This window comes from Lemur catta, chromosome 6, assembly GCF_020740605.2.
Source record: "Lemur catta isolate mLemCat1 chromosome 6, mLemCat1.pri, whole genome shotgun sequence".
NCBI classification, from domain to species: Eukaryota; Metazoa; Chordata; class Mammalia; order Primates; family Lemuridae; genus Lemur; species Lemur catta.
In genome coordinates, this window is record NC_059133.1 from 98,502,219 (window position 1) to 98,527,427 (window position 25,209).

A 25,209-nucleotide genomic window follows, 5' to 3' on the forward strand; every position below is an offset into this window, starting at 1 on the left:
TCTCCAAATCTAACTCCTCAAGAATAGGATGCCTCCCTCCTCCCCTGCAAAAAACCCCCCACCAGGTTCTAGTATGTTGAGGTCTTTCCTCAGAAGAGAATGACAGCACGTAAAAATCAAAAGGGAGTTTTGGTAGTGGAGCTGCCAGCGATCTCTATTTTGACTTCTGTGGAAGTTGCTTTAGATCCATTAGCACATTTATCCCCAGGCCTGTTTTATAAATTATGAGATGGTACAGCACTCGTACTATTAAAGACGTGAGATCCTGTTGTGATAATTAAATACATGAAGAATCAAATCCTGCTTGTATAAAAACACTTAATCCCATTTAAAAAATCATTCTTTACTTTATTTCCTCCTATGTCTTTCTGTAACGAAGAGTTCATACAGACACCCATTGGTGATTTCTGAACCTGACACTTAAGAGGACCCTCAAACAGCTCTTCAGGAGTACATTTTCATTCTTCCTCTGAATTTAGGTTGAAATGATTATCATGATTATTTCTGGCATTTATCATATGCCACTTTACCTCCTTGTAAAATAAGCTAGGCAAGGATTGCCTTCCATCAATGTTAAAATTAGAGGTTTCAAAAGAAAATCCTGTCAGTGGTAATGTAGCTGTATTTAACTTCTCTGTCAGCATCAGCTGTTTAGAGGTAATGTAAAACTAAGAATAAACATCTTTTCTTCCTGTTGCTCATAACATTTCTGTGGGTTTGTTAATAACAACCCTAGCACTCTAGTATAAATAAATGAATTCTGCTTGCTTCAGTTTCAGTGTGTAAGTGGTAGTGTGTGTGGTGTTTCATTGGCACCAGAAGTTGCACAGTTGAATTACTGTATGGCTGCCATCCAAGGGTAGACAAATGCACGTGGAGTTGTTTGAGTTTGTACTCCGTATAATTTGGGTTCTTTCCTCCTGCCAGAGGAGGCATTCAAGGTTTATTGAATGAAATGAAAATAAAAAGTCACTAACTGCCACATTTTTATGGAGAAAAACTTTTCTAGTAGTTTATACTTGAAGCCGTTTGCCTTATATTGAAGAAAACAAATTATCTGCCCTTTGTACTGTTACATAAACTTTTAGCTTATACTGTACGTCCTCACAAGTGTATTGACCAGCATTGTTTCATTTCTTAAGAGATCTTGCAGCTTTCAATTTCAGACCAATGCTAACATTTTCTTTGTATAATTGTGATGTACACTCCATATTAACAACCAAGATTCTTTAAAAATTATCTGTCAGTAGTGTTTTAAAATGTAATTACCATCTCTGCCTTAAAGGAATTTACAACCTAGGTAGGGAAAGAAGATATATACACACACACACAAAGAGTTAAAGAAGTATGACTCAATTTTATCAAAGGAATGATTGTGACAATCAGGCTGTATTACATATGAATTACTACAGATATGATACCAATGGTAAAAAAAATATTGATTTATACGTGTACAGTCTGCTTGTACAAAGCTGTATATACATACAAAAAGGTGGAGAGACACATCAGAATGTAGTTAGTTAACTGAAAGTGTGGTGTACTGAGCAACTTGTCTTTTGATTTCCACCAACCCCTTGTAATTTTTAGGTCTGCTTCTCCAAAGCATGGATTCACCATTATGAATAGGCTGAGCATGGAAAATAGGACAGAGCCCATTACTAAAGACCTGGATTTCCAACTCCAGGACCCTTTCCTTCTCTACAGAAATGCCAGATGTGAGTCTTTCTTAATACATTGGGTAGTTTTACCTCTGAAGTTTGGCCCAGTGTTTAAAATTGTACAGTGTATGCCTTTGTGTTTGTGTTTAGTATCAATGACTGTAGGTGTCAGCATTCCTTAGCTTGGGGATTGCATGCCTAATTGAAGGAATAGCTTCTTCCTTGGAAAAGTTCAAGTGAGTATGAATGTGATGATATGTCTTTAAACCCTGTCTTCTACAGTTTTACCAATTTGTAGTGTGAACCTATCATTGATCTTAAGCCTGAGCAGGGCTGGTTGAGGCGAATTGTTGGTCAGGAGACTGCAGAGGGACACAGGAGGTGCCACTGAACATAGAATTAATGATTCAGCTAGTAGCACTTTTTCCTTATGTATCTCTTCTGGCTGAATGTTTGATAAAGTGTTGAAGGGAGATGGTGTGTATTCTAGAAGTGCCATCTTCTGAATACAAAGAAAATGAAAAATCAAAATCCAAAGAATTTCTTTTTGTTATTAAGAATTTCATAACCATTTGTAATGCTGAAGTTATAGTAGGTAACTAAATGGTCTTTGTCAGATTTGAAATGAGGTAACAGTCACCTATCTAGTATTCTGTCTCCATTTTATTGTCATACTTTATCTCACCACTTGTGCTGGACTGTTGGGCAGCCCAGAGAAAGACTGATATATCAATTTCAGGGGCATCTCCGTACACAAAAACAAGGACATACCACTCAATATACAAATATGTCTGTGTGCGTACGTGTGCACACACGCACTTGTGCTTTGTGGATAGCTTTCAAAAGACCTTGCAGTTAAGAAATGTTTTCTGTAGAGTTTTCGTCCTACTCTTTGAGCTTAAGGTACAAGAATTTGCCTACTGTATACCATTCAATGCAGTTTTAATAATGAATGTAATACAAGTAATATTTGACAGTGCGTCATATTTAATGCATATTTACTTATGTTTACATAATTAAGTTGTTATGATAGGCAGCCATCCTATTATATAGAGAATATGGTTAAATTTTTATGGCAGAAAAAAATGAAAGTTACTAAAATTGTAACATGACTTACTAGTGGCAGGTCTTGTGAAATGAAAAGTTTTACAATGTAGAGAAATATTCTGTTTTCTTACTGTTTCTTTGCTGGAAGGTAAATTTTATCATTTGTAGCTTACAGTTTGAATTGTTTGTATGCTTATAGTTGTGTCAGATTTTATTTTCTTTTCTTGAGATTATTAGATTCTATGTCAAATTAATATATAATTCAAATCCTAATTTTAAAAAACCACAAAAATAAATATAGCATAAGTGAATATTAGTGACCTATGATAATCATTTTTGGTTGCTTTTATTTGGTTAAATACTTGGTTTAGTCAGTATAGATAGTACTTTATTTTAAATTCCTATTATATATTATATCAAGTACTATACCAAAAATATAAAAATACAAACTCTTTTTAAAAACATATTGATTTTAAAAGTAACTTTCGTAAGTTCCACAGGAACTGATAAGAAATACTATTTGGATCTAATAAACATATATTAAACCTCCCCTGGTTCTAGGTATATGTTGTCCAATATGATAGTCACTGGCTACCTGTGGCTGTTGAGCACTTGAAATATGGTTAGTGTGAATTGAGCTGTGCTGTGAATTTAAAATATATACTGATGTTGAAATATTATATTATAATATTATAATATTTTGGATATATTGGGTTAAATAAAATATATTATTAAAGTTAATTTCACCTGCTTCTTTGTATTTTTTAATTTAAAATTGCATGTGTGGCTCACATTTGTGGTTCACCTTAGATTTCCACTGAATGGCACTGTTCTAGTTTCATTTATTTATTTTACCATATTTAATAATCACAACTTTGTAGGATAGACATTTTCACTGCCATTTTGCAGATGAGAAAGCCGAGACTCGGTGAGGTGGCAGGCAGTACACAAACCCACAGATTCTGATTTCAGTTCTATTGCTTTTTTCCGCACCACCTGTACTGCTCTCTCTACTATTAAACATGGATGCAAATTGAAGGTAGCCTTTGGGTTACATATTAAAACGTTTCTAATGAATTCCCATAAAAAACAAATGAAATCAGTTGAACAACGAAAAATGGAATGGTATGGGTCTACTTACTCTTCTGGGTTCATTTTGCTTTTTTTCTCTCAATATCTGATATTGATTGCCTTTGCAGCAAAAGTCATTTGGTGTTAGGTTACTTACTTGTAAAAGTCTTTTCAATACCTGGCATCAAAAGTACACCGAAGGGTTTACCACAGGTACTATCAGTCTCAGATACCTCTTAAATGTTTCTGTATAATTCATAGAAGTTATATAATAGTTGCATTTGATTTACATATTCTTTGATGACATAGATTATCATTCTTTGGACAAGGAAGTCGGCTTCACTCGAGAGTGGTTTTTTTAGAAGGCTCTATTCCCTCGAAATCTGTCTAGTCAGGAATCTCTGTATGGTCTTGGTATTTCACATTGGCCTATGTGTGTCATAGGCCATATTTGGGCATTTCAAGGAGACAGAGGTAGAGTTGATACAGGTCTGTGGTGAGTTTTCTCACAGAGTTTTCTAGATTCATTAGGTGAAAACAAAAATCAGTGTCTGAGGATATAATTATCCCTGTCTTGAATTGGATGAATTTAGAAGAGGAAAAAAAATCCCAAACTCTCTATTTAATTAGCCAAAAAAAAAAAAAAAAGATGCTTGATAAGTAAAGTAACTTTAAATTTTGATCAAGCACAAAATAGGTTATATTATTACAGAAAAGGGCCTGTAGTCTTAACCTTTGTTGTAGATGGGGTTTGACCTGTTAAGTTTTAAATGTGAATAAGATAGCTGTTAAAGTTAGGGCAAAAAATCCAGTCATTTATTCAGCAAGCATTTACTGAGCATTTACTTTCTGCCAGGTACTGTGTTCAGGTTTTATAGGGATTATCACATTTAATTCTCATAACTTTTTTTTGGAAGTACGTTATTCCTGTTTTATACATGAGGATGCTGAACTTAAAGGGATTAAGTAATATACCGTGGTCCATGAGTATTTTGAGATGGAAACACCATTTGAACTGAGAAAGCCTAACTTCGGGACCCCAGGCCCAAGCAGTGAAGTACTATCAGTGAATAATGCACTTGAGCAAAGTTTACTTTTTAAGAAATACATCATTTTTTAAAGACAGATTCTCACTCTGTTGCCTGGGCTAGAGTGCCATGGCGTCATTGTAGCTCACAGCAGCCTCAAACTCCTGAGCTCAAACGATCCTCCTGCCTCAGCCTCCGGAGTAGCTGGGACTACAGATGCCCGCCACAACACCTGGGGTCTCGCTCTTGCTCAGGCTGGTCTCGAACTCCTGAACTCAAGCAATCTTCCCACCTCGGTTTCCCAGAGTGCTAGGATTACAGGCGTGAACCACCACGCCCAGCCAAGAAATACTTAATGTTTTTAATGTATACTCCAAAGTTTAAAAAGCAAGTTTCTTTTTAAAGTTGAGATTCAAGAGTATCTCAGTTATTAGAGAGGAGATCAAATAAAATTAATCAAATAAAAACTAATTAACAAAAAGCTGAATTTGACCACTTCTTTTAGATTATTCTTCTATATTAACCATTTACTGTGTTTTCCATTTCACAATTAAATATGATTTTGGTACATGGAAATAAATTTTAGAGATATATTTTTCCAAATATAATACTTAAGATAAGTTATGGACAGGAATGACAGGGAGATTTCAGAGCCAGGCTGATATGTTGAACATATTATTATTGATCCTTGTAGGATTAGAATGAAATTCTTTTTCGATGCTTGATTTCTTTGCAGACATAAGCTTGGAGTTGAGACCAAAGCAGAAAAGACAAAATCAAGGTATCTAGGATCAAAGCTATTTTGGAAAACTCATACTAAGTTTTAAAGTGAATTTACTATTAATATATTGGGTGATTTTGTATTCAAAAAGAAATAACAATTTAAGTCCTTTATTGCCATTTGTAGGATCTGGCAAAAACTTTTATAAATAATGGAAATGGCACACCGAATGAAATCATGACAATTAAAGGTAGCCCCTATGTTATAAGTAGGCTATGTTCTAAAAGTTCCCTTTTAAAGTGGTTGGTTGATGGACTTTTGGTTAAACATGGCAGATGGGGCATACTCCTCTGGTTCTCCTAAAACTCTATTGAAATGATAGTAAAGAAATAAAACAGACATAAACTCATGAGGGTGTAGAATGCATTTAATGAAGAAGATGGAATAAGCAAAAAAGAAGAAGACATGCTATGATAGCTTTATTGTTCATAATTATTAACTTTGCCTCCCAGCAGAAGAGTATATATTTCCCCTTAGTTCGTGTCGGACTTGATATATGATTTGGTTCCTCCCCTCATCGGCCCACCCTGCAGGAGAATATTATGTACTTACCCTGTTGAATGCAAGTTAATGGCTATATGAATTGCTTTGGCCAGTGAAATATGAGTGAAAGTGGTATGTGTCACTTCTGAGCAGATATTTTAAGAACTAGCTCAGGATTCACTGGGCCTTTTTTCCTTCTGCCATGATAACCAGCAGTGTTCTAGGAAGAGGCTGCTCTGTCAGCCTGGGTGCTAAAATGAAGATAACATGGCACAGCAGTAAAAGTGACCCATGATGGACATGTATTATGTACAAGAAATAAACCTTTGTCATTGTAAACCATTCAGATTTTGGGGTCATTTGTTACTGCAGTGTAACTTGGCCTGTTGACCATTATACACAAACCATCCAGGAAGGAGGTCCAAACATAGGATGGAGGTAAAGGAGTTTTGAGAGCAGTGGTGAACAAGAGTCTCATGACCCCTGTGCAAGTGGATAGGGACTGTGCAACTAGACAACAATCAGTCTAAATTAAAGGATGAAGGCTTCAGGAAGGGTATCCAAGAAAAAATGTACAACTGATACTTTGAATCTATTGGAATATTTATAGTTATTTTTTAAGAGAGTTTAGTGATGATATAAGGAATATTGAAAACTAAGAAGAGGGATAAAACAAAAGAAGTCACTTCTTAATTCCTAGGCAAACAAAATATTGTACAAGAAAGGAGATGTAATCATAGTACACCATGTGGCTCTGCAGATCATAGTACTAATTCAATTATAAAAACAATATGAATGCGGGTGATAATTATATTGGAAGGATGTGGGAAATTGTGTGTGCAACATGTGAATTTGTGTGTATTGTAAGAGAACTGAATCCCAATCCTCCTCAATCAACTTTACAAAGCAAGAAGTAGTGTATACATGATATATGGAAAAAGATTTAAATACCAGAAGAAAACTTGGATGAGAAATAGAGAGCAGAAATAACTGTCCTAGATATAATTAAGGTTACTTTTAGGGAGCAGTAATCAAGAATGGAATGGCTAGAGAAGAATTCTATTTGTTATTATAAACTTTATAGTATTAACTTTTAAAATTATGCACATGTATTCTTTTGATAAAAATTAAAATTAAAAATATAATTGGATATCAAAATGCATTCTCTCATGAAAACAATATTTTAGTTGGTGGTTAGGTTTCTAAGTCAACTCACAAAAGCCTTTTTAGCTCCAGTGTGCATCTAAAAATAGCATACTAGCATTATAATGATATAAAATACAGCACTAGCATATATAGCATTATTTCTGTAAGAAAATTCATTTAAGAGTAAAACTGTGTATACTCCAAGAGTATAACTTCCTCAGCAGCAGGGCAGAGAACTTCTAGTGCTCATTTATATTGACAAATCACTTGTAAAGTTAGGAATTCCTATAAGCTGGTTTTTGTAAAGTAAACTTTGAAGCCTTCACAGCGAGTTGCTAATTCTCAGTTCTAGAGTGCTTCTACAGCTCTCTCCTTTCCATTCCCACTTACATTCCAGTTCAAGCTTTCATAGCATGTTACTTGGGGTGTTTTATAACCCCTCAGAGCAAAGAGAGGTTGAATTTCTGGCATCATCCAAAACTTACAGAGTAAGTTCACTACAATATATCTCTCCCACTGGTTACAAGTAAAAGTTCTGGACAGATTACAGAAGCAACTATCTGAGGGCTCTGAAAGTAAATAACAACAGGCATACTGGGGAGGGCAGTCAGAACTTGAAGAAAAACTAGTATGGTAGTAAGTTTCTTGGCTTTAGTCTTTCTTCCTTTATCTACTAGCTTTGACCCAAGAGTGGGCCAAGTCACAGAACTGCGGACAAAAAACAGTAAAACCTGAGAGAAGCCCCTCTTTCTAACTTGGGGACCAGAGAAATAGACCCCTATGAGCCACAAAGTGGGGGAAGTCTTCCCCTCATTCTTTCCCCCCCCTCTTTTTCTCTTCTACGCTTACCCTGAAGCCAGCTGCAGTGCAAAGCTGAACTGCTACTGTGGTGGTGATGGTGGTGGCACAGGCCCCTAAAATCCCAAGAAAGAGCCTGTGTCTGCTAGAAGAACTGGGAACAAGGGCCCCTGTGGTCTGAAAAGGGTGAGGAAAATCCCATTATATATTTTTATCTTTCTTTTCTTTTATTGCACTGACTGCCTGATGGTGTGAGAGGCTAAAACTCTGAGACAAACCCTGACTTCCTAGCCAAAAGACTGGAAACAAGGGCCCCTGAGAGCTGGGGAGCAGGGGAGATTTTAGAGGAGAAAGCTGGATAAGGAGATACCCCAATTCTATGTATGAACTGACACAAGTCCTGGGCTCACCCATGAGCTATGTACACGTAACAGAGCAAGGAAACATAGCAACAGCTTTGAGAACTAATCTGCAATATAACCAGTATTTCAAATTCCAGACTAATGGGCAGACCCAAACAGCTTTGAAAAACGGAACTGACCTGGGAACCATCACCCACAGAAGGCAAGACAGAGCTTCTTATCTAACCTAACCAAATTGATTGCCTTCTCAAATAAAGTCAACATTTTGTAGAAGATTTTAAGAGGACCTTGAGTCTCACAACATAATCAAAATGTCCAGATACAATCCAGAATTATTAATCATAAAAGGAACCTGAAAACCATGCCCAACTCTCAAGGGAAAAGTCAATCCACCGATGGCCACCTTGAGATGATCTGGATGTTAGAATTATAAGACAATGGCATTGAGATAGTTATTACCATGTTCTGTGAGGTAAAAGGGAATACTCTTGAAATAAATGGAAAGAGAGAAATTCTCAGCATGGAAATAAGTGTGGAAAAGAACCAAATGGAAAATTTGGAACTAAATAATACACTATTCATTGAAAGCAGAATGAAGATGACAGAGGAAAGAAGAGTCAGTGCACTAGTAAATTTTCAAGCCTGAAGAATATAGAGTGAAAAGATTTTTAAAAATTGGACAGGGCCTCCCTCAGAAGCCTGTGGAGCAATATCCAAAGGTCTACATTTGTGCCATTGAAATCTAATAAGAGAGGAGAAAGAGACTGATGTAGAAAAAATATTTAAAAAAATAATGGGCCAGACGCGGTGGCTCATGCCTGTAATCCTAGCACTCTGGGAGGCCGAGGCGGGTGGATCGCTCGAGGTCAGGAGTTCGAGACCAGCCTGAGCAAGAGCGAGACTCCGTCTCTACTAAAAATAGAAAGAAATGATCTGGCCAACTAAAAATATATATAGAAAAAATTAGATGGGCGTGGTGGCGCATGCCTGTAGTCCCAGCTACTCGGGAGGCTGAGGCAGTAGGATTGCTTAAGCCCAGGAGTTTGAGGTTGCTGTGACCTAGGCTGGCGCCACTGCACTCGCTCTAGCCTGGGCAACAAAGCGAGACTCTGTCTAATAAAAAAACATAATAATAATGGTTGGAAACTTTCTAAATCTGGTGAAAGAAATATATAGATTAAAGAAACTCAGTGAATCCCAAAAAGGATAAACCCAAAGAAAACTGTTCCCATGATTATGACATTTAGTTATAATCAAACTGCTTAAAAACAAAGATTAAAAAAAAAGAAGAATCTTGAAAGCAACCAGAGAAAAAACAATGCATTGCATACAGGAGAACTATGTTTTGAATGATTATAGATTTCTCATCAGAAGCTATGGAGGCCAGAAGACAGTGGAGCAACATTTTAAAGTGCTGAAAAAATAAAAAAAAAACCCATCAACATAGAATTCTATCCAGCAAAAATATCTTAGGAATGAAGGTGAATTAAAGAAATTCTCAGATAAAAGAAAATAAAAGGAATTCTTTGCCAGAAGACTTGCTCTAGAATAAATGCTAAAAGAAGTTCTTCAGACTGAAGGGAAATATCAAAGGGAAAGGTGGAACTGCAGAATGAAGTAAGAGCAACAGAAATAGTAAATACAAGAGTAATTATGATAGACTTACTTTTTTCTCCTCTTGAGTTCTTATGACCATTGAAAGCAAAAGTTATAACACTGTCAGGAAGGTATTCAATGTATATGGATTTGATACATGTAACAACTGTAACATGAAGAGGGTGGGTAAAGGCACCTATATAGTTGTGAAACCTTTACATTTTGTTTGAAGTGGTAAAATTAAGTAGACTGTCAAAAGTTAGGTATGTATTTAGTAATTCCTAGAGCAACCACTAAAAAAAAAATACAGAGATATAGCCAATAGATAAATTACAATAGAATACTAAAAAATTCAAATAATCCAAAAGAAGACAAGAAAGGGGGTAATAGCAGAGCAAAAATCAAGGGAGACAAACAAAACAAAAAATAAAATGGTAGATCCAAATTCAACCATATCAGTAGTTATATTAAATGTAGATGGTCTAAATATACTGACTAAAAGACAAAGATCATCAGATTGGATTAAAAAGGCATGACCCAACTGTATGCTTTCTACAAGAAACTCATTTTAAATGTAATGATATAGGTAGGTTAAAGGTAAAGGGATGGAGAAAGATACTATGCAAATACTAATGAAAAGAAAGCTGGAGTAGCTAGATTAATTTCAGACAAAGTAGACATTGGAACAAAAAAAATTACCAGGGATCAACAGGGACAGTACATAATGATACCAGGGTCAATTCTTCCAACAGGCATAATAATTATTAATGTTTATGCACCTAACTACAGAGCTTCAAAATGTGTAAAGTGAGAAGTGACAGAACTGAAAGAAGTTTTTTTTTTTAAAAAAAATCTGTGATTATACTTGGAGACTTCAGTACTCCACTTTCTGTAATTGATAGAGGAAGAGACCAGAAAACAGCAAGGAAATAAAAGACCTGAACAACACTATCAACTAACTCAACACAATTGACATTTTTATAAATTTCACCCAACAGCAGCAGAATGCACATTCATCTCAAGTGCACATGAAACATTCCTCAAGATAAACTTTATCATGGGTCATAAAATAAACCTTAAAATTTTTTTAAAGCATTGAAATCATAACAAAGTATGCTCTTGGACCACAAGTAATTGAATTAGAAATCAATTACAGAAAGACATCTGGAACATCCCCAAATATTTGGAAGTTAAACAATGTACTTCTATATAACCCATATTCCAAAGAAGAAAGAAAATTAGATAATATTTGAACTGACTAAAAATGAAAATACATTCCTAGGTATTTTATTTTCTTTGTTGTTATTGTGAAAAGTATTGCATCTTTGATTTGATTCTCAGCTTGGCTGTTATTGGTGTATATGAAAGCTACTGACCTTTATAGGGAGAATTACCAAACACTGAGGAAAGAAATTGCAGAGGATGTAAACAGATGGAAAAACATATCGTGCTCATGCATTGGCAGAATCAACGTTAAAATGTCTGTACTACTCAAAGTGATTTACAGATTCAATGCATCCCCGTTAAAATACCAACATCATTTTTTGCAGATGTAGAAAAAATAGTTTTATACTTCATATGAAACCAGAAAAGACCCCAATAGCCAATGTAACCTTACATAATAAGAACAAATTGGGAGGCATCATTCTACCAGACTTCAAGCTATACTACAAGGCTATAGTAACAAAAACAGCAAGATAGTGGGACAAAAATGGAGACATAGATCTGTGGATCAGAACAGAGAACCCACATACAAATCCATCCTCCTCACATAATCATCTGATCTTTGGTAAAGCAGATATGGGGTAAAGAATCCAAATTCAATACATGGTGCTGGGAAATTTAGATAGCCACATGTAGAAGGCTGAAATAGAATCTGCCCCTCTTACCACTCACAAAAATTAATTCACAATGGATAACAGACTTAAACTTAAGGCATGAAACTATTGGAAGTCTAGGAGAAAATGTTGGACAAACTCTTATAAATATAGGCCTAGGAAAAGAGTTTATGAAGAAAACCCCAAAAGCAATTACAGCAACAACAAAAATAAATAAATGGGACCTGATCAAATTAAAAAGCTGCACAGCCAAGGACACAATCAATAGAACAAATATTCTCTATAGAATGGGAGAAAATATTTGCATGCTATACATCTGATAAAGGGCTGATAACCAGAATCTGCAAAGAACTCAAGCAAATCAGCAAGAAAAAATCAAACAACCCCATTAAGGAATGGGCAAAAGACATGAACAGAAGCTTTTCAAAAGAAGATAGACTAATGGCCAACAAACGTGAAAAAATGCTCAACGTCTGTAATCATCAAGGAAATGCAAATCAAAACCACAATGAAATATCACCTAACTCCAGTGAGAATGACTTTTATCAAAAAGTCCCAAAACAACAGATGCTGACGTGGATGTGGAGAGAAAGGTACACTTACACACTGTGGTGGGACTGCAAACTAGTACAATCTCCATGGAAAGTAGTTTGGAGATACCCCAAAGAAATAAAAGTAGACGTACCATTTGATCCAGCAATCCCACTACTAGGTATCTACCCAAGGTAAAAAAAAAAAAAAAAAAAAAAGACATTTTATGAAAAAGATAATTGTACTTGAATGTTTGTGGCAGCACAATTCACAATTGCAAAAACATGGAAACAACCCAAGTGCCCATCAATATATAAGTGGATTAATAAAGTGTGTTGTATGTATACCATGGAGCACTACTCAACCACTAAAAAAATGGTGATCTAGTATCTTTTATAAGAACCTGGATGGAACTGAAGACCGTTCTTGATGAAGGATCATAAGAATGGAAAAACAAGCACCACATATACTCAATACTAAATTGGAAGTAATCAATCAATACTTTATGTGCACATGTGGAAGTAAAACTCAAGAGAAATCAAGTATGTGGCAGGGGGAGGAGGAGATGGGCAAATTCACATCTAATGGGTACAATGCACTGACTTGGATGAAGGGCACACTTACAACTTTGATTCAAACTGTACAAAAGCAAATTATGCAACTAAAAAATGTGTACCCCCATAAAACTCTGAAATAAAAAAAATTGAATTTGTAGTTAAAAATCTTCTAACAAAGAAAACTTCAAGTTCAGATAGTTTTGCTGGTGAATTCTACCAAAGGAAGGGATAATACCATTCATTCAAGAAAGGAATAATACCACTTATACACCATCTCTTTCAGAAAGTAGAAGAGGGAATATTTCCCAACTCATTTTATGAGGGCAGCATTACCCTGATACCAAAACAAGACAAAAACTTTACAAAGAAAATTATAGACCAATATCCCTTGTAAATATGCATACAAAAATCCTCAACAAAATACTAGCAAAACAATGTTTATAGCAAGATTATTCACAATAGCCAAATGGTGGAAAAAACCCAAGTGTCCATCAATAAATGAATGGATAAACAAAATATGATATACACATACAATAGAATATTATTCAACCTTAAACAGAATAAAATTATGCTATATACTACAACATGGATAAACCTTGAAGACATTATGGTAAGTGAAAATAAGCCAGACACAAAAGGACAAATATTGTATGATTCCACTTTTATGAGGTACCTAGAATAGTCAAATTCATACAGACAGAAAGTGGAATAGTGGTTACCAGGGGCTTCAGGGAAGGGAGAATGGGGAGTTGTCTTTTAATGGGTACAGAGTTTTAGTTTGGGTCAATGAAAAAGCTCTGGAAATAGGTAGTGGTGATGGTTGCACAACATTGTGACTGTACTTAATGCCACTGAACTCTACACTTTAAAATGGTAAATTTAATGTTTTTCTATTTTAACATGATAAGGAAGAAAAAAATACTAGCAAATTGAATCCAACAATTCATAAAAAGGATATGTCATTAGCCTTAGAATTTGCATGTGGCTTATCCCCTTCGTGTTAAACTGTGGCTGGATTTATCTTCCTACAGCACAAGCCTAATGGAGTCGTTTTCCTTTTCAAAATCTTAAATGTCTACAAGCAAGAGTTTTTCACCTAACATTTAAAGCTTCCTATAGTCAGGTCACAGTTTACCCTTCTGGCCAAGTCTGCTAATACTCTTGCACCCTTGCCTAATGCTCCAACTAAACACAACTGCATGTACACTTTCCCAGAATATTCTTACCCCCATGCTTTTAAATGTTTCTTTTTTCCTCCTTAAATTCTCTCCTTCATCCTGACCAATCTCTATCAGGAAAATTCTACTTACATTTCAAAACCCAACTGAAACTTTACCTCCCTGGATGTTTCTGTGATCCCCCATCTAGCTGTGATATCTTACTGTAACATATACGTCTTTCATGTTGTACATCTCTTATGTTAACTTTCCTGTTTATTGAGCACTTGCCTGTTAATACTGATTCTGTTCTGGGTTTTGGGAGTTCAGTAATGAATAAAACACATTCCTTCCCTCTTAGAGTTTACCGTTCTAGCACAAAAGACAAACGTACAAATATGTATGTTCAAAATAACATGCTAAATGCTGAGCTAGAAATAACAGGCACTTACTAGTTGTACTTATGTTTTACCTTATATATACTATTTGTCCTAGTTTCTTTTTTTTTTTTTTTTTTTCGAGACAGAGTCTCACTCTGTTGCCCGGGCTACAGTGCCGTGGCGTCAGCCCAGCTCACAGCAACCTCAAACTCCTGGGCTCAAACAATCCTTCTGCCTCAGCCTCCTGAGTAGCTGGGACTACAGGCATGTGCCACCATGCCAGGCTAATTTTTTTTTTTCTATATATATTTTTAGCTGTCCAAATCATTTCTTTCTATTTTTTTTTTTTAGTAGAGACAAGGTCTCGCTCTTGCTCAGGCTGGTCTTGAACTCCTGACCTCGAGCGATCCGCCCACCTTGGCCTCCCAGAGTGCTAGGATTACAGGCGTGAGCCACCACACCTGGCCTGTCCTAGTTTCTTTATTAGAGTGTAAGCACCTTGAGGGCAAGGTATCTTTCTACTCCCCTATAGCAGTTAATTCTGTGCATCAGGTGTGCACAATTAAATATTTGTAATGAGTATCAAGTTTTTATTGGATTTCTTTAATCAAAGCAACTAATAAAACATAACCTAAAATCTTACAACTATTTCTTTAGTCTTTTTTCTTTGGGGGGCATTAGCCAACAGGCATTAAGTAAACTTTAAATACTATGTGATTCCTGTGTAGAAACTCAAAGCAATAAATAATTTTAGCAGCTTGTGTAGCAACTACTCTGCTTCTTAAGGCTGATTTCATATGGATAGCAGTAACATTTACCTAAAGGTGCTAGAAGTAATTGTGAGTTGTGAGAATGCCACACATCCTCATCACAGGAAATTTAATAGTTCTAGGAAAAGACATATAATGTGGGAAAATGTTAATTTTATTTATATGAATGAGATGATGTATAATACATATATATACACACACACATATACACACATATATAGCATGTATATAATAATATATATGTTCTTTATAGAGCTTTATTTAAATTCCAAAAAACATTTTCTAGGGATGTTCCCTTTAATTTGTTTCACTTTTATTAAGATATTGTGATTTGATATTTTAAAAGTTTGTTCATATTCCAAACTTGATATTTTAATTATGATATATGAAAAGAGGTCATGTCTCTGTTTTCCCGTGGCCCAGTTTTAAAGTATGGCCATGTGGTGGTTTAAACAGTGAGGCTGCAAATAAGAAATCCTTTTTTCAATTTCTATAGAAGCAACCAAATATGTAACTCTTTATTAAAAACAGTTAAAAACAGGTAGTATTACCAAATATTAAATTTAAATTGAATCTTGTGGGCATTTGCTATAAAAGAAAAAAGTATAAATTGTATCTCATCAAAAGTAAAAATTTCATCAAATTAAAAACTTCTGTTCTTCTTAAGATACCTTTAGGGAAATGAAAAGGCAAACCACAGAGTGAGAAAAAATATTGAGAATATGTACATATATCTGACATAGTACTTAAATTGGGAATATATAAATAATACTTAGAAGTTAATAATAAGAAGACCAAGCCAATTTAAAAACTGGCAAAATATTTGAAGATACACTTTTAAAAAGAAGATATACAAGTAGCCAATAGACATGAAAAGATACTTAACATTATTCATTAGGGACTTCCAAATTATTGTGTGTAGCAACAGTTTATTGATTTTTATTGCTGTGTAATATTCTATTGCATCAGTATGTTGCCATCTATTAATTAATTCTCCTATTGATGGATATTTGAGTTATTTCCAGATTTGAGCTATTCTGAATAAAGTTGCTGTGAATATTCTGTTTCATATTTTTTAGGTGGATATATGTCCTTATTTGTCTTGAGTTTAAGTCTAGGAGTGGAATTGATGAGGATACAGCATAGGGGTTTGCTTAGCTTTAGTAGATACTGCTGAATGGTTTTCTAAAGTTATATGCCTCCTTTTATTCTCTCCAGTAGTGTCTAAGAGTTCCAGTTGCTCCATATCCTTGTCATCACTTGATATTGTTGGTCCTTTTAGCTGTTCTGGGGATTCTGAAGTGGTATCTCATTGTGGTTTTAATTTGTATTTTACCATAATAGATTGTGTTGAACATTTCTTCATATGCTTATTGGACATTGGATGGATATGCAAATTAAAGCCAGAATGAGAATATCACATGCTCCCTAGAATGTCTAAACTTAAAAAGACTGACATTACTGAGTGTTAATGTGGATGTGAAGCAACTGAAACTCATATATTGCTGGTGAGAGAATAAATATGGTATAACCACTTGTAGAACTATTTGGCAATTTCTTATAAATTTAAACATTTAATTACCATATGATCCAGCAAATTCCGCTCATAGGTATTTACTTAAGAGAAATGAAAACATATGTCCATGCAAAGACTTTTACACAAATGCTCACAGTAGTAATAGCAAAAATATCTGGGAATAACCCAGATACCCACCAATAAATAAATGAATAAACAAATGTTGGTATATCTATATAATGGAATACTACCTAGCAATAAAAAGAAATGAACTACTGATATATTCAACAACACAGGTGAATTTTAAAAACATACTGATCAAAAGCCATCTGCAACAGAGTATATATTATGTGATCCCATTTATATGAAGTCTAAGAATAGGCAAAACTAATCTGTGGTGATAGAAGTCAGCAAGTGTCTCTGTTGGGATTGGTGGTGGCAGTGGGCATGTGGTTGTTGACTGGAAAAGAGTAATAAGAATGTTTTATATATTGTGGGTGTGATTACATGAAAGTATGTTGCTGTCAAAACTCACTGGACAGAACACTTTAAGATCTGTGCAGTTTATTGTATGTAAATTATTTCTCAATGTAAGAAATTAGAAATAATTGAACTTTATAAAAGATTTTAAAGAAATGAATATTCAAGTATCATTTGTTACTTTTTTTTATCCTGACATTTATTAGCCACTCTTTCAGCTAACCCTTCTAAGTGATTAGAATATTACTCTAACTCTTCTCAATTTGCATCTTGTTTTCTTCAACCTGGAAATAAAACAATCCTTGTTCTAAAACACATCTTCAGTACTTTAAACTAACATGATACCAAAAGCCTTTACAGTAGCTTGACCTCAACTGAAAGTTTTAAGTAATGTGAGGCAATAGAAATAGTTTAGTTTGTGTTTCCAGTTTCCAGATCAGTTAGGAGGGCCTATGCCCCCTTTCTCTTGCTTGGAATATCTGCTTTCTCCCCACAGTCAGAGAAGAAAAGTTTCTTTTTGCTGAAAATGTGGAACACTGTACAATTCAATCTTTTTCCTGAGTAGAAGGAATTAACTTTCCACTTCTTTCTTGAGAGTCAATTTTCTAAAAGGTCAATTTCCTACAAAAAGAAGCTTTAGCATCTATTCTGCAATCCTTCCCTTAGAACAAAATGTATAGTAAACAATTAAGTTTCAAAATGTAATTGTAGGTATTTTCTCGATAGCTATTACAGAGCATCTTATGAAGTGTAAACTTTAATTTCTTCCAAAGCTCCAGTTAAAATATACCTGTATATACCATAATAAATAACAGCAGTAAGAAAGTCAAATTTGCAGAACAACAATAGATCATAATTTGGAAGCAACATTGCTCACTATACCTAGAATGCATTTTGTGAAACATTTGCTCTGCTACTATATTACCATTAATTAATTGGTTGCTAATTATCTAGGCTATTGAGAAGACAGTGGCATGAGTAATAAATTACAGGCCCCTTGTGGGTAGAGAACATATCCTATGTTTTATTTGTATTCTGTGGTGCCAAATAAACACAGAAAATAAACAGAACTGGATAAGAAATAGACATGTACAATGTACTTAAAGACATTCCCAAATCACTTATGTTAATTCTAGAATTGTTACATATGTATATATGTCTGATGTTTTTGTCTAGCATTCTGGAACATCAGTATGCTCAAGACCAAGCTTGGAGTGATTGAAAAGGAGCCTCAAAGCTTCCTAGCTTTCCAAAATTCCTCCCTATTCCCCATGTAATGGTAGAGATTGAAAATACCACCTCTCAAACTAATGCAAAGCAATAGTCCCTGCTGAGCTGCGGAGTTCACCCTTCCCCTGGCTGAGGATGCTGATAAACCTGTGCTTTTTAAAAGGCTACTGCTAGACTTAGGCTACCTAGAGGAATAATTTAACAAATTCTAAAGCCCCAATATCTTATCACCTGTTTTCTTAATCCGGAATCAGTTTGGGCAATTATTGTGAAGGCAATTTGAAAGGTTAAACGTGAACCCTGTGTAAATTTATTACTAGAAAAATGAAAGCCACATTATCTGCCCACAGATAATTGAGAGTTTATTTTTCCATTCTAGGATTATTTACTGGCATATTGACAGCCTCAAAATAGTAGCTCTTAATCTTCTTTGGGTCACAAACTGCTTTGAAAATCTGATGATTTTTCCTTTCCTTTTTCCTTCATTTCTTTCTTCCTTCTTTCTTTCCTACCATCCTTCCTTTCCATTCCCTCCCTCCTTTCTTCCTTTTCTCAAATATTTTTGGATTGCCTGGTATGTGCTTGGCACTGTTCTAGGGGGTCTATGCTTTATACTTCTCCACCTCCCCAAATGTCTATTTGCATATGTACAGACCATTTTGCATACAAGTTTAGGGATTTTATTGAACTCCTGAAGCCCTTTAGGGTGAATGGGAGACAAGGAATTTGGTATTTTGTATTCAGTTACAATAGGTAACCTATACAGCCTTGATGCTTTTTTACAACATGTGAGAGGAGTGGTTGGTTGAAGTAGATAACTTGCAAGGACTCTATTTTACAGTCTGTACTTCCTAATGAAAAAGAAAGGCCATCAAAATTTAAAAATTATAATGTGGTCACTGAATCTTATTTTGTGTCTATAAGTATCCTTTGCTGCTCTAACTGAAAAATTGATCTATTTGTTATTCACTATTGCTTAGAGAGCTAATGTGTTTTAATATATGATTAAAGGTTACACATCTACTATGACTTGAGTGATGAAACTAGTCACTCTGACCTTTAATCCAGAATGACTTTTTGGTCTATCTCTGTCAGTACTCTGCTCACGCTGAAAGGAAGGCATCTGAACGCTAAAGGAGACTGTTTATCTAAAGAACTGGCATTCTGTCAATTAAACAAGGCTCTGAAAAACCTGAAGCAAAGCAGAATTTCACTTTTGAGCCTTGTAGTATCTCTTGATTTCATATTTTTGTTTTTCCATGTGTTGAGTTGTGATACCTGATAGCCCCTTGAAATCACACACACGCAGGCAGATACACAATATGGGCAAATAATACTTCTCTTCACCCTCACCACCCAACTTTCCCAGCTCCCGCACTTCCATCATGGATGATTAGGGGACTCACACGTAGAACCTTCATGTGAATTTAGTGGGAAAATGTGTGTGTGTGTGTATATATCTATATATATATATAAACTTGTTTAACTTAATAATCTGGCATGCTTAGATGAAGAAAAACCCATGTGGCAAAGTTATATATGGTGATATACTGCTACTATGTGAGAGTAAAATTAAAGTGAAATCACTTGTTTTATCCTGAACCATAGAGACTTTTAAGATTCTCAGCTTTACTAAGGAAACATCTATGTAGTAATACTGTTAGGATTCATACACTGTATCTGTGGCTTGGGATGTAGTGGGTTTTTTTTTTTTTTTTTGGTTATAGGGTCTCACTGTGTTGCCCAGGCTGACCTGACATGTGCCCTCAATCCATCCTCCTGCTTTGGCCTCTAAAAGTGCTAGGATTACAAGTGTGAGCCACTGTGCCTGGCCTGGGATGTAGTATATTTTTACTTTGAGTTTGAAAGAGTCCAGTTTGGCATGGCAGAATGTTTATACATTCTATACATATCTCCCATTATACATGGTAGCATGTTATAAAGGGCTCTTGGAAAAGTAGTCTAAATCTTGGCAGAGAAAAACTGGATTCCAAAATATTTTCTTAAATGCTTTATGAGTGAAGCATCTTTTAGTTTCCCTACCTTAACATAGTGATTTGTATACAGTAAGTGGTCACTGTGGCTACAATGAACGTTCATGTGTATTCTTTTAGATTCTATTTATTATATTACTAATTTTTGTCCAAAAATTGCTTAGTAAATAGTTTCAAATAATCAAGTTCTGGAATCAAAGTTAATTTACTTCTTAACTTACAGAGGGAAAAATTCTAACTGTTCCATGTTCTTATGGGTTTTGGAAAAAGAAAACAATTTTGGCTAAGAACTGGCACCAAAACACGATTTAACTGCTTACAACATAAGGGTCTTTTGGAAAAGTGGTATTTCCTATATTCATATTCATAGATTAAGGTCTAAATGAAAAAGTACAGAAACTCTAATTCACTTTTCTTTAATGAGGAAGTAGCAATAGGCTCCTTTGGCTATGTAAAATCTCAGAAATATTTCAGTGATCATGTGTTTTACAGTTAGTCTATTTTCAGCAAAGCTCTTCGTATCATTATTAAACAGTTGATTAAATCATCTTATTCAAATATGAGGAAGTCTGTTCTTTGGAACAAATTTTTGACCTGTAGAGATACTCTGTGGTTTTTGTTTAGCTTAAACATATCTTTCTCAAAAACTGCAATTATATAAGACTGAACTTATTTCCCTGCATTGAGATTCACTTAAGATAATAGATTTTTTAGTGGGTTGCTGGAATAGTTGACATTGGATATAAATCTTACATTTTTAAGATCATTTAGGCACTTACGTATGTAAGCTAGAGATTACTATTGTCAGACATGACTAGAATATGAATATCTGAATTTTCCTGCTAGATCAAAGTACTGTTAGTTATATTCTGTCCTTTGTTTTCCCATAATGAAGAGAAATGTACATAATTTTGCAGATTTGTTGCATTCTTTGAGCTCTTAGTTGCCAGGGCCTGACAAGTAGAGTCAGTCAGGAAGAATGGCATATGGCAGAATTGTAATAATAAATACACACAAAATGAGTACGTTAGTGCCTACACAGTGCTGGATCAATAGAAATATATTATCTCTGGGATGGGATTTGATGACAGAATCCCATCAACATGACTTAGGCCTAAGAATGAACTCTTAGTGAAGTTAGGGGGTGAATGAAAGGGACAATGTGAGGAGCCTCTCCATGCTGTAATCTCTAGGAGAAGGTGTAATCAACTGATAGAGGATTCTGGCATATCTCGTCCATGATGTTTCATTAAGCCAGAATAGTGATAATTATTGACATTAGCAATTTTAAGAATTATTGGTAGCATAAGAGCTTGAAGCCTTAGATTTCAGTTCAACTCAGCAAATATTTGCTCAGTGTCTACCACGTGCTACTTGCTATGCTGGGTGTGTTAACAAAGTCCTCCCTTCCAGGAATTCATAGTCTAATGGAGGAAACGTAGATGTAAATATTTAATTATTCCTTTATTTTAGTATGAGGATATACAGAAAAGCTATGGGAGCAAAGAAGAAGTTGGGACACTTTATCCCTAGAGGAGTGAGAAAGACTGGGTCTTCAAGGATGAGTAGGAGGAGCTCAGAGAAGGGGGACGAAGTTTTAGGGAATCCCTGTTTTGATATCTGTGGCCTAGGACAGCGGTCCCCAACCTTTCTGGCACCAGGGACCGGTTTCATGGAAGACAGTTTTTCCACGGACGGGGCAGGGAGGATGGGGGCGGTTGGGGGGGTGGACGGCAGAGCTCTACAGCCTGATCCCTGACAGGTCCACGGCCCAGGGTTTGGGGACCTCAGGCCTAGGAGATTTTGAAATTAATCAACAAGATAATGAATAAAATGAAAATATAAATATAAATTTAAATGGCCAACAAAGCAGAATAAGTTGTTCCTGGTTATATTTAACAACTATGGATTTTTTGCTTCCTAATTTTTAAGAAAGTTTATTTACTCTGTTAAATCTCTTGGATTAAAGGAATTGTCCGCTGAAACAAATAAAATTGGGAAGTCAGTGTGCAATGAAGAAGATTCCAGCTGACCCTTAGTGAGCGTGAGGGTGGGACAGACCTCAGCACCCCTGTGGGAGGACAGGGCCTCTGTGGAGGCTCGGGAGGTCCAGTGGCATAACATAGGCACTTGTTATAAATGAAAACTTTCTAAAAGATTAAATCCATCTTTTACTTTGAAAGTAATACATTCTCATTTATAGTTGGGGAATACATATTAGTTTAAACCATTTTAATTAAGTACATTTTAATTAATTAAGAGATTTTTATTTGTCTGTTTTTAATGGCATTAAGTTTCTAAAGAAGTTAATTTACTTAGAAAGGGGAAGGTTGTTTGTACTGTTTCCCGCAAAATGTTCACGAGTATTAGTCATCCATAAAATAGAAACTGCTTCTCATCGACCGTGACCCTTCCAATATTCCCAGGTCACGGGCTCGCTGATTTGTGAGGTGCAGTAAAACCATGTCATATGAAAAGAGCCAGACCAGAGGCAAAGATAACAGTGCTATGTAGGTTCTCAGTGGCCAGCAAAGGTTTTGTTTTCCAAGAGTGTGTCCGTGTTTGGTCAGTAAAGCCAAGGCAGAAGGTGAATGGAAGAACATTACTTTAAAGGCATTAGAGAACATGCCAAAGAAAAGCACTTTCAGCGCGAGCATTCCAAATGGGGAAGAAGTGCAGAACCAGCATGGAGCTGGCCAGATATAGCCTTTGTTTCCCATCTATGGAGCCAGCACACAGGCACTCACTGCTGGGAGAGCACTGCCGCCAGAGAAAGCCTCACCCCCTTCCCCTTTCTTTCCTCTCCCTCCCTCCTTTCCTTCCTTCCCGCCTTCCTTCTTCCCTCCCCCCACTCATTTCCTCTGTCCCTTCCTTCCGTCCTTCCTCTTTTCCTTTTAAGTTCACACGAACCTTGGTTTAAAAAGACTAATTCCAATCTTTATTACCAAGCTTAGAAATCAATCAAATATATAAAAATATTTCTGAATACTTTATTATTTCATTTGTAAGGCTGGGGGAAGGGCATATTATAGAGAAAACAGATTAAATCAGGAAAAATGACTTTGGCTCACTCATTTAGGCTTGTTAGACCACTGATTCCTCATTAGCGAAGTACGTTTTTGAACTGCACACTTCTTAGCTGGGTTCTGGCTCTAAAATTTCATCTTAGAAATTTCTATCTTTCTGATTTTTAAGTATCTTGTGATCTTTCAGAAAAGTAGTAGCCGTGTGTGCATGCTTACTACCCAGGTGCTACCAACTAGTCATCATCAATATGGTCAAACTTATTAAAGATTGAACTAGATAAGTGATACAATAAATCAAGAAATATTTGAACAAATTCTCAAAAACAAGTGTTTATATATCAAATATATGATAGATGTTCTTCATCCTTACGTTGAGATTACTATTCCACTCATTTGAGAAAGACTTCATGAAAGGAATGGAGTTTGTAGGAATTAAAAAATTTTGGGTTTATCCTTAAATGCCCAGAAAGAGATTTGTGTAACTTAACACTGCCTAGTTTCCATTGACTGCTTTCCTTGCTGAATACTAAGAAAAATATTTCCCTATTCTCTTAAGAGGAATTAGTGAAAAAAAGAAAGAAACAAAGAAAGACATTAAATCAGATGTCCTGCCTTTTTAAACTTTACCCGAGTAATTATGTGTTTATTATCCACTTATTATATAGCTATATGTCCTCTTTTTAAAATTTGCACAAATAATAGCACAAATCCTTGTTAAATTATTACAAGCTACTGTTCATGATTTGGAATTAAAAGGTATTTTGGGTAAAATATGGAACAAATGGTAAATATCTTAAGAGAACAGACCGAATAGAAATGTTTATTAGGAACATAAACAAGATGGGGTAGATCCCCAAAGAACATCCCAAATGAACTATCATGCCGTGCTCTAAGTAATAAGAATCCAAGGACTCCAAGTGAAAATATGCACGTCAGTGACGTTAGATATTGCCTCTAATGGCCCCTTAACTAGCCTCTTAAAATTTGACCAGCTTTCGATTTTTCCACTGAAGAAATTAAAAAAGAAGAAAATACCATTATCAAATATAATCAGCTTGCTCTCTAGCTTGTCTGTGTACGTACAAAATTCAGACATAAAATCTATTATGGAAATTTTGATCTCCTTGATCTTTCTCACAGAATTAAAAGGAAAAGTAGAAGATTGGTGTTTTATTATGTAAGGGCAATACTGCATTGCCTGTGGCTTCAAACATTGCTTTTTTTCAATCGAGAATTTCCAGAGAATGGCATAAAGCAGGATAGTGCGGTTTTAGTAAAACTACAACTGTGCCATTGAAAGTCCTGATTAAATATGAAGAGATGAGTCCTTAGAGTGAGGGAGTCACAGTAAAGCTATCATTGGATTAGAGTAAATTTCAACATGTTTTTCCTATTCCTTTTTAAAATTTTTTTTATTTTTTTGAGACAGGGTCTTACTCTGTTTCAAGGGCTAGAGTGCTAGTCTTTATTCTACTTCAGGGTTTCTTACCTCCAGGAGAAATGTAGAAACAGTTGAGTTGAGCTTCACGCACCAGGGTACCCTTAAACTTGACCTCTGTTTCCGCAGACAGGTGACTAGGAAGCGGTTGGTATGTAGGCGTGACGGGCTGAACAAAGGCTCGAAGCATTGTGAAATTCCAGGTGTATACTAATTGGTTGATTTTTAAAAACTATCCTGCTCGTGATCTTTTCTCCTTGTAATTTTTTAAAATTCAGAAGCTATTCCCACTGTAACATTTCAGTGCCACAAAAATTTGTAC

The 25,209-nt window shown here is 35.4% G+C and overlaps 1 protein-coding gene across 2 annotated transcripts in view; it reads left to right on the forward strand.

The window, feature by feature from the left end:
* The window catches only part of DCP1B (decapping mRNA 1B), a 54,452-nt gene that overhangs the window by 8,846 nt on the left and 20,397 nt on the right, over positions 1-25,209 (forward strand). The window contains exon 3 of one of the 2 annotated variants that reach the window (XM_045554648.1): positions 1,588-1,715. The exons of the other annotated variant lie outside the window; for it this stretch is intronic. Coding sequence (XP_045410604.1) covers positions 1,588-1,715 — 128 coding nt within the window. The remainder of the gene's footprint in view (positions 1-1,587; positions 1,716-25,209) is intronic. 2 annotated transcript variants of the gene reach the window in all.